Below are 12,881 nucleotides of genomic sequence, written 5' to 3'. Positions count from 1 at the left end.
CAGATACAACATTTGTTCATTATTTTATATAATATATTTTGTTCCTTAAATAATAGATGACGCAGGTAGTAACGAAAGTATAGAAAGTACTTTTATTACAATCGGATGGAAGGCATGATAATCTAAAGTTCCTGTAGAACGCTAGAAACGAAGGATCGGTTTCCTTAATTACAAACGAGGACCCGGAACTAAGACGACCTTTTTCAAACTTGGGATTTGTTTATCTTCATCCAAGGACCGATTCCTTATCCTTCCCATTCGCAAAGAAGCGCTGCACAGCTATACTCATACTCCTGCAACTTGCAGAGGTAAGTGCTCAATATGTTATCAATATTACTCCTTTAACTCCCTACGCGTCAAATGATTTGCTTTAATTTCCTTTGTCAACGATTTTGGTAGTATTACGATTTTCTTTTATTTTCTATTTAAAACTTCTACTGATTATATTTTATTTGAAGGAAGTTGTAATGATTGAACTTGGTTGATTTAACAAACATACAAAATCAGCAATTTCATTGTTATCAATGTTTTCAGCAACAACATCATATTATATGCCTTATATAGATAACTAGTATAGATTTCAATCATTTGTAGGACGAGCCCATAAAAGACAAAAAAAATGTTATCAGCAACAAGTCATTTCATAATCAATAAAAAGTCGTACATTTTATAGTCCTCATCAAGTTATGAACATCTTAAGCTCGGTCTACACTATCAAACTTTATGTGACAAAAACATTTGATGTGCCCATAAATGGACACGATGATGGCATATCTACCATATCACTGCCATATTTGGGCACATGACACTTTTGTTGTCAAACTAGTTTGATAGTGTAAACAGAGCTTTAGTTTCAAGAGTTCATCAATTTTTTTTCCATTTCACACTAGCGTTATTATTAACATCTTGGTTATCAATAACAACCAACAAAATATTAAATCGATATTATTTGTAACAATTGTTTCATTACCAACACGTAATATACACCAGATCTTGATAATAATTTTTTAATTTCAGATAAAAATGAAGAGAATAATATTATTGTTCACTTTATGTTATGTTTTAAGAACATCTACTGCTGTTAAAAGTATGTTCTATTTTTATTGTCTTTTAAATATCTGCATTAGTGTGTATGATTATTCGACCTGAGACCTCAAATATTTTTAAAACGTAGATGTTTGTAACGAGAAGTCACAGTTTTTTAAAATGGATTTACGATATGTATAAATCACCAATAACTTGATATGCAAACCGTGATCATTATTTTGTACGATTTGTGGGTTGTGTAGGCGCCCGCGCGCGTTGATATTTTGTACAATTTGTAGGCGCTCACGCGCGCGTATATTTCTTGTACGATTTGTAGACGCCCACGCGCGCGTAAATATTTTGTATTATATACGGTACATGACAGTAGTTCATTGGATATACAACATTGAATATCATAAATATACAACGAGACTAGTAGTGTTATCATTTTCATGTAGCATGTCCCATGCCCGAGGATCTGGAGAATGGATCTTATACTTTTAGTAAAAGAGGAAACAAAATCGGAGGTTTTGTGACGTTTAGCTGTAACCCAGGATATAATCTAGCGGGACAGGCTAAAATCAAGTGTCTTAAGTCAACCACCGACTGGGCTGCAGAATTTCCATCTTGTCAACCTGGAGGTTTGTAAACAGAGTTACCGTTTTTAATTTTTAATTTTACAAAAATATAAAGAAGGGCCTAGGAGCCTACGTTAAGCAACATTTAATATCTTTATGCAATATTTTAGCCATAGGCATAATTTCTTTTCTTTTCAGTCAGATGCCCTGGTGTTGTCTCTGAAATTGCCAACGGCGAGGTAATAATTGAAGAAGGAGAGATGATAGTCGGAACACAAGTGAAATTTGATTGCAAACGTGGATTTTACATACCCAGTGAATTAAAAAGATCAATTGTATGTCAGGATGATGGAACATGGGATGGTGAAGTACCTATGTGTAACCGTAAGTATGCCAGAGTAATGACGTCAGCATAATTGTTGTAAAAAGGAATTATAGGCCTATCACAAATTACGAACGTCTTGCAACTTAGCACGCACTTAATAACAAATACAATCGGAGTAATATCATTGGCCAAAGTGTGCATAGACTTATTTATATTTCTTTCCGTGTATCCTAGTGTATCTATATAGTTTTGGACCTCTTTGATACTTCAAATAATAATCTCGCTTTATCTATATTTACCTATAGGCCTATTCTTATAGAATATTCATAATTTTAATTTTATTTTAAAGAAAGTTAGGTCGTTAGCACCTAGTTTCTTTGCTTAAATTTATATTTAAACCATTTAGAGTCAATGTGTGAACTACCCACTTTAAACATACCAAATGGTTTCGTGATTGATGCAAAGAACGGCACGTATTTTTCCAACGACCCGTTGTACTATGGGTGCGATGAAGGCTACAAGATTCGAGGTGCCTGGCAGGTCTGTAAGCCTTCAAAGGGAACAACTGGTGGATGGGAGGGAGACGTTCCCAGATGTGAATGTAAGACAATTTTTTTAATTTCAAATATTTTGTTTGGTACCAGTGGGACCGTGTAAGACTACACAATTCGTATCTCTAACTTAACCTTACAAGATACAGCCACACCTGGTGTTGTGACACAAGAGACGATGTATTGTTGAATTTGCATAAAATTGAAGGCGGCACTTTAAAAGCGGTATCTATAATAATAATAGCACTAAGCCAAAATGTATTCCTCTTTCGCCTCTTAAACCGGTCCGATATTAACGCCATTCAAGCTGGGGCACCTTTTAATACCCCTTTATGCAGTCTATATTAGAATAGAACGGAAAATTTGTACTTTTTTATTCCCGAATCTTTTAATACATCCTGATTAATCTTAATAAGATGGTGGCTGTCCATTAGACCGGTAACTGCTAGCATAATTATACTTGACCGGTACTGTAAGTAGTAGATTTTGCCAGTATCACAGGGATATTCCGGAATACACCATCACATGTGTTTCATTGTATCATAGATCTAATCGGCATAACCTAACCTTACATTATACAGGCAGGCACCACATGTGATACAAATGAGATATTACCAATATTTCGTTGACTGGGCAAATATTGTAGTATGTGGAGAGTAATTTAAATACCTTTTAATATTTTTTGAATAAGATTTTTGTAGAAACTTTGACATTTATTTATTTCAGTTGTGACTTGTAGTTGGTTACCAGAAATCGAAAATGGTAGGAAGAGTGCCAACCTGATTAATGTAGGCAATGTGGTAAAATTCTACTGTTCATCTGGATACAGAATCCATGGATCGTCTCAGAGAACATGTTTGAAAAATGGTAGATGGGATGGCACAGACCCAGTGTGCGTGCGTATAAGTAAGTTTATATTCGACTCATTGCCTAGAATTCTCCAGAAGACAGCTGTACGTAGAATTAACAACCAAAACATTAAAACAATTCTCAATAATAATTTATTTCTATTTGAAAACATTTATACTTAGTGTACCGCAAAACATAGTGTTCATATTGTAATTTGAATGCTGTTGTCCACCATATAAGGGAAAAATCATTTAAATAGCTTTCATGAGATCTGATTGGTTGTTGTGCAGATACAAGTCAAACAATTAAATTCAATTCAATTCAAAATTCTTTAATCATCCCACACGGGGCAAATAAAAAGGTCTGGATTAAAATGATTTTACAAAATATACAAAATATCACAATACACAGTACAATATAACAAGAGTCAAAGTTCAAGAATTTAAGACGAGTCGGATGGCCCACTGGCAAAACGAATTTATTTTCCGGTTTGTTGTACATGCCGGGCATCGAAAGCAACGCCCATGAGCTCGAAATCACTGAACAAGGCATGATTAACATTTTTTAGAATAGCTCTACCTTTTTCTAGAGTTCAATCCATAGTGGAAACAGTAAGCGCATCGGCGGCTTATTTGACTTGTGATAAGTCCACAAGGGTCGACAAATTTAGGTTTAACTTTAACAAGAGCGATTCGTCAAACATGGATTTAGCCATAACAACGTCAAATCAATTTTCCAGCTGAAGTTTCAAGTTTCTTTTATCACTGTCGCAGCCGAGGTTGAATTATATCATTCATTCATTCATCTTTTTATTTTGGAATACCATGGAGACGTAATATATCCATAGCAAAAGAGAAAAAATGTATAAAACGATAAAAGCACACAGTAAAAATTTTAATCTAAGAATCAAACGGAAAAAAAACAGAAATGAATAAAAAGTACAAATACGAAGGTAAAAAGATTTAAAATCTGTACTGAACTGTAGTCATGATACTGGATGGGGTTATTGAAATAAAAGTGCTTATACTGTATTACAATTACATAAATCATCACTTGTTTGTACCGGTCCTTTTATAATCAAACACTCATTTCTTGTCATTTTTTAGGTAATCCCACAGATTGTATGCCGCTTCCAACACCAATCAACGGGGCTAAATCCGGAACCCGGTACAACTTGAATGACTATGTTGAATTTAGTTGTAATGCTGGCTACACTAGGATCGGCGAACCCCTTAGAAAGTGTTTAGATAGTGGTTGGTCGGGAGAAACAGTTACTTGCGAAGGTAAAAAAAGTAGGGCTATGTAGAGCTAAATTACAAAATATTATAAATAAATATCTTATACTTAAAGGCTCTATTAATATATAAGGCAAACTGACAATGCTGTCAAGTAATAGGCCTATTATGATGATATGAAAAGCTAAATCAAAAAGTAAAAAAGCCAGAAAGAAAGTAGTGTCCAAAGCAGGCATTTGAGGCCTACAAACTGCCCTGACGAGAAATCTAACTCTAACTGCTTATTTATTTGTATCTTCATTGAGATCCAGCCACTGATACCCAAAGCATTGTCATCGCTTATTTTATTTGTATCTTCATTGAGATCCAGCCACTGATACCCACAGCATTGTCAGCGCTTATTTTATTTGTATCTCCAATGAGATCCAGCCACTGATACCCACAGCATTGTCAGCGCTTATTTTATTTGTATCTCCAATGAGATCCAGCCACTGATACCCACAGCATTGTCAGCGCTTATTTTATTTGTATCTTCATTGAGATCCAGCCACTGATACCCACAGCATTGTCAGCGCTTATTTTATTTGTATCTTCATTGAGATCCAGCCACTGATACCCACAGCATTGTCAGCGCTTATTTTATTTGTATCTTCATTGAGATCCAGCCACTGATACCCACAGCATTGTCAGCGCTTATTTTATTTGTATCTTCATTGAGATCCAGCCACTGATACCCACAGCATTGTCAGCGCTTATTTTATTTGTATCTTCATTGAGATCCAGCCACTGATACCCACAGCATTGTCAGCGCTTATTTTATTTGTATCTCCATTGAGATCCAACCACTGATACCCACAGCATTGTCATTTTTTCAGTGCTTATTTTTTTTTTCTCCAATGAGATCCAGCCACTGATACCCACAGTATTGTCATTTTGCAGTGCTTATTTTATTTGTATCTCCGTTGAGGTCCAGCCACCGACACCCACAGCATTTTCAGTAATGTGCCCTTACAGATATATTTATTCTGTAAAAGAATGTATTGTTTCCATCCACCAGTAGTTGTTCTTTTCACTTTATTGTCGGTAAATACTTGATATGTTGGCCTAAATGGCTATCATCCCAAGAAGTTCCTATTCAACCTATATTTTATTAAATAAGTTATTTGCACTTTTTGTTTTATATGATCAACTCATATTGTTTGTATTCATAGCCCCTGATCAATATAGTGACCTTGAAAAGGTCAAAGCAGCTTTTATTCAAAACTTTGATGCACTCAAAACGGTAACACACACCAATGAAATGGTGGAAGCTGAAAAGGAAAGGATAAAGGAGGAGGCATGCAATGGTACATCGGAAGAAGAGTGTCAGAGAGGTCGATTAATTGACCTCAACTACCAAGGAAGATTAGAAGTGTATTTTGTATTTGATGCATCGCAAAGTGTTGGACAAGAAAACTTTGACACTTCAAAACGATTTGTAAAGAGTGTGATTACAAAAGTGAGCTAATAATTCATCGTTGTGGCCATCATTCGTCACAGATTCAGTCACAAATTATTATTATAATGTCACCATTTATTAAATTGGAGAGTGCCATACATTTATAAACAAGACACAACTGCTGCTGACCGGGGTTCAATTAGACTGATCCCTGGTTAGCGACGACGGAGTATCCCCTTACTTCGGTTTGGGGTTTTTTTGTGTGGCATGGTTGGAATCCCTTTTATCGTATTAGTTTTTGTACAGCGCTTAGAGGTTTTACAACATTAGACATTATATAAATTCAGGATATTATTATTATAAAACATGTGCGCCTGTTGCTAGTTTAAAATGCAAGGAATGAAAAACAGCACTTTAATTTGTTATTTCAGTCAGTAAAAATGAATGATGACTGAATATAAAAGCATTAACGTAGGCTTATGTGCCGCCAACCGTGCGCAGTGTCGCCAAATGTGTGCGCAGTGTCGCGAATTGTGCACAATGTTGCCAATTGTACACAGTGCCACCAATACAGTGTGCAACAAATCATCCTTTCTCCTGCCGTTTTTAAAAACACACTCTTTCATTCAACGTTAACAATTAATACATTGTATGTTATTAACAGCTTGGTGTAGGAAGTCGGGAGAAAGGACCTCTTTATGGCATTGTCGTGTACTCAAATGATGCTACAGTTTATTTGCAACTAACACAATATCAAAATGTTAGCACCATCCACAAAGTTCTTGACAAAGACGTGATATATGAAGGTATGAGGCCCGATTAGACCATTAATCATTTTAACACTATTCTGTAAATTCGGAAAATATACTTAAATGGCTCTAAACTAATTAGTGTTTATTTTACTATTTTATGATCAAACTATTGTACTGTATTTTCTATTTTTGTGTTCTTTAGGAAAAGGAACCAATACAAACGCAGGATTGAATGCACTTTTGGAAAATGTAATACCAACGGCTAAAAGGAACCTTCCAGAGACTGATTTGGAACCACAACGAGCCGTGTTTTTATTAACAGATGGTAAGACTCCTAGACTGTCTTCTGCTGTGGGAGTTGAATTTCTTCTTTCTTTCTTCTTCCTCAACTCCATATTAAAGCATGTATTATATTATATCAGCAAGTATCGTGAGGGTAGAATAAAAGCTCGTTAAATTACAAACCGGATAAAAATGTGCATTTACATGACAAGACAATTGAATATGGCAAAACTTGTGTTGGCAAACAATAAAACTAAATAATATATTAATATTTACATTTTTATGTAATTTAACAATGAATAGTAAAATCATACTGGGTATATTTCTTGAAAGAAAACAAATATTTTCAAAATTGTATTATTTATTCAAAGGTGAATCAAATACGGGTGGAAAGCCTTATAAATTAGCAGACAAGCTAAGAGAAGAACATGATGCCAAAATCCATTGTATTGGAATTAGCGAGAACGTAAATAAAGAGGAACTTCGTGATATTGCGAATACTCCAAACAGCGAGTATTATTTTCATCTTGGAAATTACCCAGATTTAGAGGAATTGGCCCATGCGATTGTCAGTGAGGAATACGGTACGTCATTTGCATTCATGTACATAAAGTCCTAAATAAAATATTGATCATTTGTGGCCGTAATAAAGTAATTCTGCACATGCTCAGAAGCATATGAGCATTCAGAATGACTTTTTAATTCGACAGCTGGGAAAAAAGTATGAAATGAAAAGAATAGAACATCAGAGTAATAAGAATGTTGGCGAATTAAATTAATGTTCATGCTTAGAATAATCATGATAATTCAGTTGTATTAAACTGTTGGAACGTGTGTAATAACTCAAAATACATTTTTAGATTATAGTTCATGTGGTATTGGCGGTAGCAACGTCAAATCACTTGGCAGAATTTTTGGCGGGAATGATGCTAACGATGGCGCCTGGCCATGGCAGGTTGCATTCTATGAAGAGACTGGTATTGTAAGTCCAATCAAATAATCTATACTAAGAAAAACTTATTGGAATGATGTAGGCCGTCTAAAGCCCTGTCTACTCTTTCAAACCAAATATGGTAGTGATATGGCATCATCATGTTCAAGCACATCACATCATAAATTTTGACAGTGTGGACAGAGCTTAACTCGCTATGACCTTCTTTTGTTTCATTCATTTATTATTTGTTACACTAAATAACTGTAGGGGCCTACAACCTTCTCAATCTCGGTCAACACAATTCATGTTTCTGGTCCAACTTATGGTCACTAGTTTGGAGCAGCAACGCTAATTGACAATATAGAAACCGTATTTCTGTAGTAATTTTATTTTTTTCATGAGTCGTTGCTGTTTTTGCCTCATATTCTTCAGTTCTTCAATCTATTTTGATTTTTTGTTTACGTCTTCATTTTTCGATAATTTAAGAAATTGACAGTTGTTATTCTTTATTTCTTAGAATAACCAAGACTTTTTCTGTGGCGGTACATTGATTTCAGATGAATGGATTTTGACAGCAGCTCATTGCTTTGACAGGAATCCTGTGGCAGGCATAGCTCAAGGAAAAGACTGGCAGACAACAACAGCTTATTTAGGTAACACGTGATACACAATAATGTCACATTATCGTCATAGTACAAATTTAGAACTATTTTAAATTTAGAATTGGTAACTGATCACCAATTATCTGCCAATGCATATGTTGCTGAATGTGAAGGGCTTCGCAGTATTCGTCACCAGCAGGGTAGTTTATAAACCTAATTGCAGATGTTTATAAATTACTGTATAAAAATATTTTTAACAACTAAATGAACCCAACAAAACTCATCCATAGCAGAGAAATATTTAAAATACATTTTTTTCAGGTTGGGTAGATACTTTGTTTAATCCAATTTTTGGTCAAAGTGATTAACTAATATGGAACATTAAAATGGCATTGTCAATGACAAAAAATGGAAAAAAAAAATATTTTTCAGAAAACAATATATCTTTAACAACTTAATCATACCGCAACAACAGATTTTAGTTATACACTAGTATTCTCAATTCTGTAAATGTCAAAAAATAAAACCTGAAACTTTAGTAGTTCGTGGTTCCTGTTTGTGGTTAAGTTAGAGGTATATTGTCCCCAAAAAACCTGAAAAATTAAGATTAATAAAATTAATTGCAGTTTTATTTAAATTAGGTTATTCGCTTTTGTAGAAAAAAAAAATAAGAAAATAATTATTTCACTTATAAAAAGACAAGAGAAATGGGTAATTTTAACCAAAAACCATTGTCTGACAAACAATTTAAGCATTTTTTACTTTGAATTACATTTTTTTAAAGTAAATAACTTTTGTTTCTATCCAGTTTTTGGTCAAAGTGAATAACTATTACGTGACATTAAAATGGCATATTCAACTAACAATTCGGAAAAAAAACCCTATTTTTTTAGGGGACAATATATCTTTAAGGAACCGAGTTTGAGGTTTTTCCTAATATTTATGGTTGCGAAAATCAATTTGTTTACGAACTAGACGAAGCAGCTCGCACGTTGCAAAATAACATTGAAGTTAAGGGTTTACGTGTTTCCTTAATAATTTAATTAATAATTGATCGTTACGTTAGTGACATGGTTGGTAACAAATACCATAAATGTGAAACTAAAATATTTACTTCTCTATCATAGATATTCAAAGATTTGATAAATACAAGTACTGTTATTTTTTAAAGGTTTGACCGACTTGGTAGCAGATATCGGAAGTTCACAATCTTATGGTATTGAAAGAATGATAAAACATGAGAATTACGACACTCATCAGTCTCCCGTATTTGACTACGACGTCGCTTTGCTTAAATTAAACGCTCCTGCCTACCTTTCACCCAGGATTCGCACTGCCTGTCTGCCTGACGTAACAGATACAAATCTAAATACAGGTGAGCCTATTACTTTAATACTTGATGCAAGGACAGGTTGTTAAGCGTGGTTCCCACTAGATACGTTCGCAAGGATGTACGCGCAACGCAAGCGATTTGACCAATGACAATCGACTGTTCGGATAATCCATCGATTGCCATTGGTCAAATCACTTGTATTGCATTATGTCCTCGCGATGCCTCTTTTGTGGGAACCAATCTTTAGGGCACCTTTATTACTCGAACTCGAGCCGATTTGTGAAGGAGTTCACAGTCTCGGCTGCAACAGAGTAGAGCTAGCTGCAGTAGATTACTGTATGCTAAATTTAATTTAAATATTTGTGGAAAAATTCCACCCTGCATTGTAATGATTATTGCATGAATTCTCAAAACAGCACATTTTTATCCAAAAAATTGTGATTTTGGAAATTTTTTTAATTTTACCTGGAACCATGATATTACTATTCACTATTATCGTTCGTTCATTTATTTATTCGTTCATTCATTTAATCGTTTATTCGTTAGAGTATAAACTGGAGGGAGGAAAAGTTACAGTGACAGGGTGGGGAAGAACTGAGGAAGTGAACATAAATGCCAAACTACAGGAGTTGATCATAGGCACGCAATCATACGATGACTGTAATGAAGGTGTTCAGGGCCAATTTAGCAGCCGTATGTTTTGTGCAGGAGGAGAAGCGGGAAAAGATGCCTGCCAAGGGGACTCAGGTGGTCCTGTTGTTCGAGGGATAGACTCCAATGGTGAAGTTAGGTATGAGGTGGTGGGTGTGGTCAGCTGGGGTAGAGAATGTGGAGTTGCAGGCCAGTATGGCTATTACACACATGTGCCCAAGTTACGTAGTTGGATTAAAGAGAAAACTGGGCTGTAAGTTTATATACTTATTGAATTTACCAATATGTACTCGCACTACTAGCAATGGCCAAAATATCTATAAATGCTATACATTCTAAATAATGTTTCATATGTAAGCTTGTTTCCTCTTGGATGCAACGCAAGCACAATACAATGGATCATCTGATCGTCAATTGCATTGCGTTTGGTTTAATGCAAATCAAGCTCAAGTAATTTGATCATCGAAACTGCGCCTACTTCCTTCCGTCCAAGTGGGAACGAAGCTTTCATATCAATGTTATTTATGTATTTGGTACAGTATACTATTGATGATAATGAATTTATAGTCCATGGGGCAGGCAACAAATGCTAAATAGGTTTCTTCTTTTGAAATACATCAAATCTTCATTTATTTAGTTTTGAAATGATTCTGTACATGATATTAAAACTTGGCTATCATTTAAGCAAGGTCGTCCATTTAACAAACACACCTAATAACCACCATTGAATTTGTCTTCCTTTAAACAATTAATTATAAAATAGTATTTTGCAGTAAACTTATAATTCAATATTTAAAACTGAGATTTAAATAATTTATTTCTTTTTGCCACGATATATAAAATGGATATTTTTTACAATGGATAATATATTTTCCTGAAAATTTCCAATAATTCAAATATAGTCAAAGTATTATACTGTACTATTATATTGCAAAAAAATACATAAAAAATTTACAAACTCTATCAATATCCAAGATTATGCCTTAAATATTTAAATTTGATTTTACTTAAAAAGGTGGGTTGATTTCTTGGTCAATATCTTTGGAGGTAAACATGATCCGAATAAAAGCAACAACCAAAAATAATCACAAACATTCAATAAGGTACACAATGAAATAATTGCACAAGAGAATGTGATTTGAAATAAGAATGGATACTTTGTACGGCACAAAACTACACTTACTAGGCTAGCTAAGTTGCATATGATATTATAAAACCATTAATTTGACATAAGAATAACAGATAACACAATGTAATAATTTATGATTAAAATAAAGTGGTTAAAGAAGAGTTTCAAATATCTTTAATGTTCTCGTTACGCTTTTTATAAGTAATTCCATCACATGGCAATGGGGATGAGATTGTTGGGAACAGCCATACAAGATACCATCGTGCTCCAAAAACTTCAAGAAAGTTATGCTTCCATCCAAGATCGTATTCTTTAATTCCGTGTCGCCACTCATATGTAACCTGCCCTCTATAAATTAACATTACATGAAAAATCAACAACGTAAAGAACATAAAACAAGATAAAATGCAAGTGCCACACTGAAATGATATGAAGAAAGATATAGATTCTGTTACACCAAACATCCAGCCAAGAATTGGAGCAATCATTGCTAGGCCTGTCTTTAAGCTAAACCCTCCAAGCAGGTTCCAGGCGTAGTCCATATTCATAAAGTTAGCATACAACGAACCAACAGCCAAGTAGAACACGGTCATCATATAATAGCGGTGATTACGTATTCCAACGCATTTCCCTAAGAATACGCAATGATGCTCCCTTTTCATGACGCATTTTCCGCACATAAAACAGTGTACAGCTCGCGGCGGGGAGTTTTGCATACAGGTGTAACAATATTGCCATCCAGGGTGCAGCACTGCAGGTAGAATTTCAGTTCCAGTCGAAGTATCTACAACTATTGCAAGAATCAAATTTCCAAGCGTATTAAACAGGAGGTAAAATCCTAAACACACATGTAGATACATTGCAACAGTTGGAGTTGGGTAGAGCTCGGGAAGAATGATAAATAATTCGAAATAAATCTCAACGAAAAGCTCAGTTATCACAAATACAACAGCTAGCTGATCAGTTTTTCGGCGAGGAACAATACTTTGCCACTTTCTTTTATCCATTTTGATAAATTCGATAATTAAAGCGAAGTTTGCTAAGAGAAAAATGAGTAAGTACTCCGTAAGTACCACTTTTGTTTCCTCGTTTAAACTTTGACCTTTATCATTTTGTGACTTGTTTGTTCGATATTTAATACCGCAGCTAAATGATTTGAGATAACATAGGTGGCAGCAGATTGAATTTGTTTTTGT

General features: G+C 34.6%; 2 protein-coding genes across 2 annotated transcripts; one reads left to right on the top strand and one right to left on the bottom strand.

Moving 5' to 3' along the window:
- The first annotated feature begins 243 nt into the window (after positions 1 to 243).
- Positions 244 to 11,846, top strand: LOC140047204 (complement factor B-like). The gene is made up of 15 exons (XM_072092073.1): positions 244 to 308; positions 1,018 to 1,087; positions 1,485 to 1,667; positions 1,803 to 1,988; positions 2,336 to 2,530; positions 3,207 to 3,386; positions 4,436 to 4,612; positions 5,776 to 6,062; positions 6,667 to 6,808; positions 6,957 to 7,079; positions 7,408 to 7,620; positions 7,897 to 8,018; positions 8,488 to 8,623; positions 9,744 to 9,947; positions 10,452 to 11,846. The coding sequence occupies exons 2-15, from the start codon at positions 1,024 to 1,026 to the stop codon at positions 10,811 to 10,813; spliced, it is 2,574 nt and encodes an 857-aa protein (XP_071948174.1). The 5' UTR covers positions 244 to 308; positions 1,018 to 1,023; the 3' UTR covers positions 10,814 to 11,846.
- LOC140047205 (probable palmitoyltransferase ZDHHC24) lies at positions 11,841 to 12,775 on the bottom strand. The gene has a single exon (XM_072092074.1). The coding sequence runs from the start codon at positions 12,690 to 12,692 to the stop codon at positions 11,850 to 11,852; it is 843 nt and encodes a 280-aa protein (XP_071948175.1). The 5' UTR covers positions 12,693 to 12,775; the 3' UTR covers positions 11,841 to 11,849.
- Positions 12,776 to 12,881: the final 106 nt, after the last annotated feature.

Source organism: Antedon mediterranea, chromosome 4 (genome assembly GCF_964355755.1).
Source record: "Antedon mediterranea chromosome 4, ecAntMedi1.1, whole genome shotgun sequence".
NCBI classification, from domain to species: domain Eukaryota; kingdom Metazoa; phylum Echinodermata; class Crinoidea; order Comatulida; family Antedonidae; genus Antedon; species Antedon mediterranea.
This window is presented reverse-complemented; position numbering and strand designations above follow the sequence as displayed.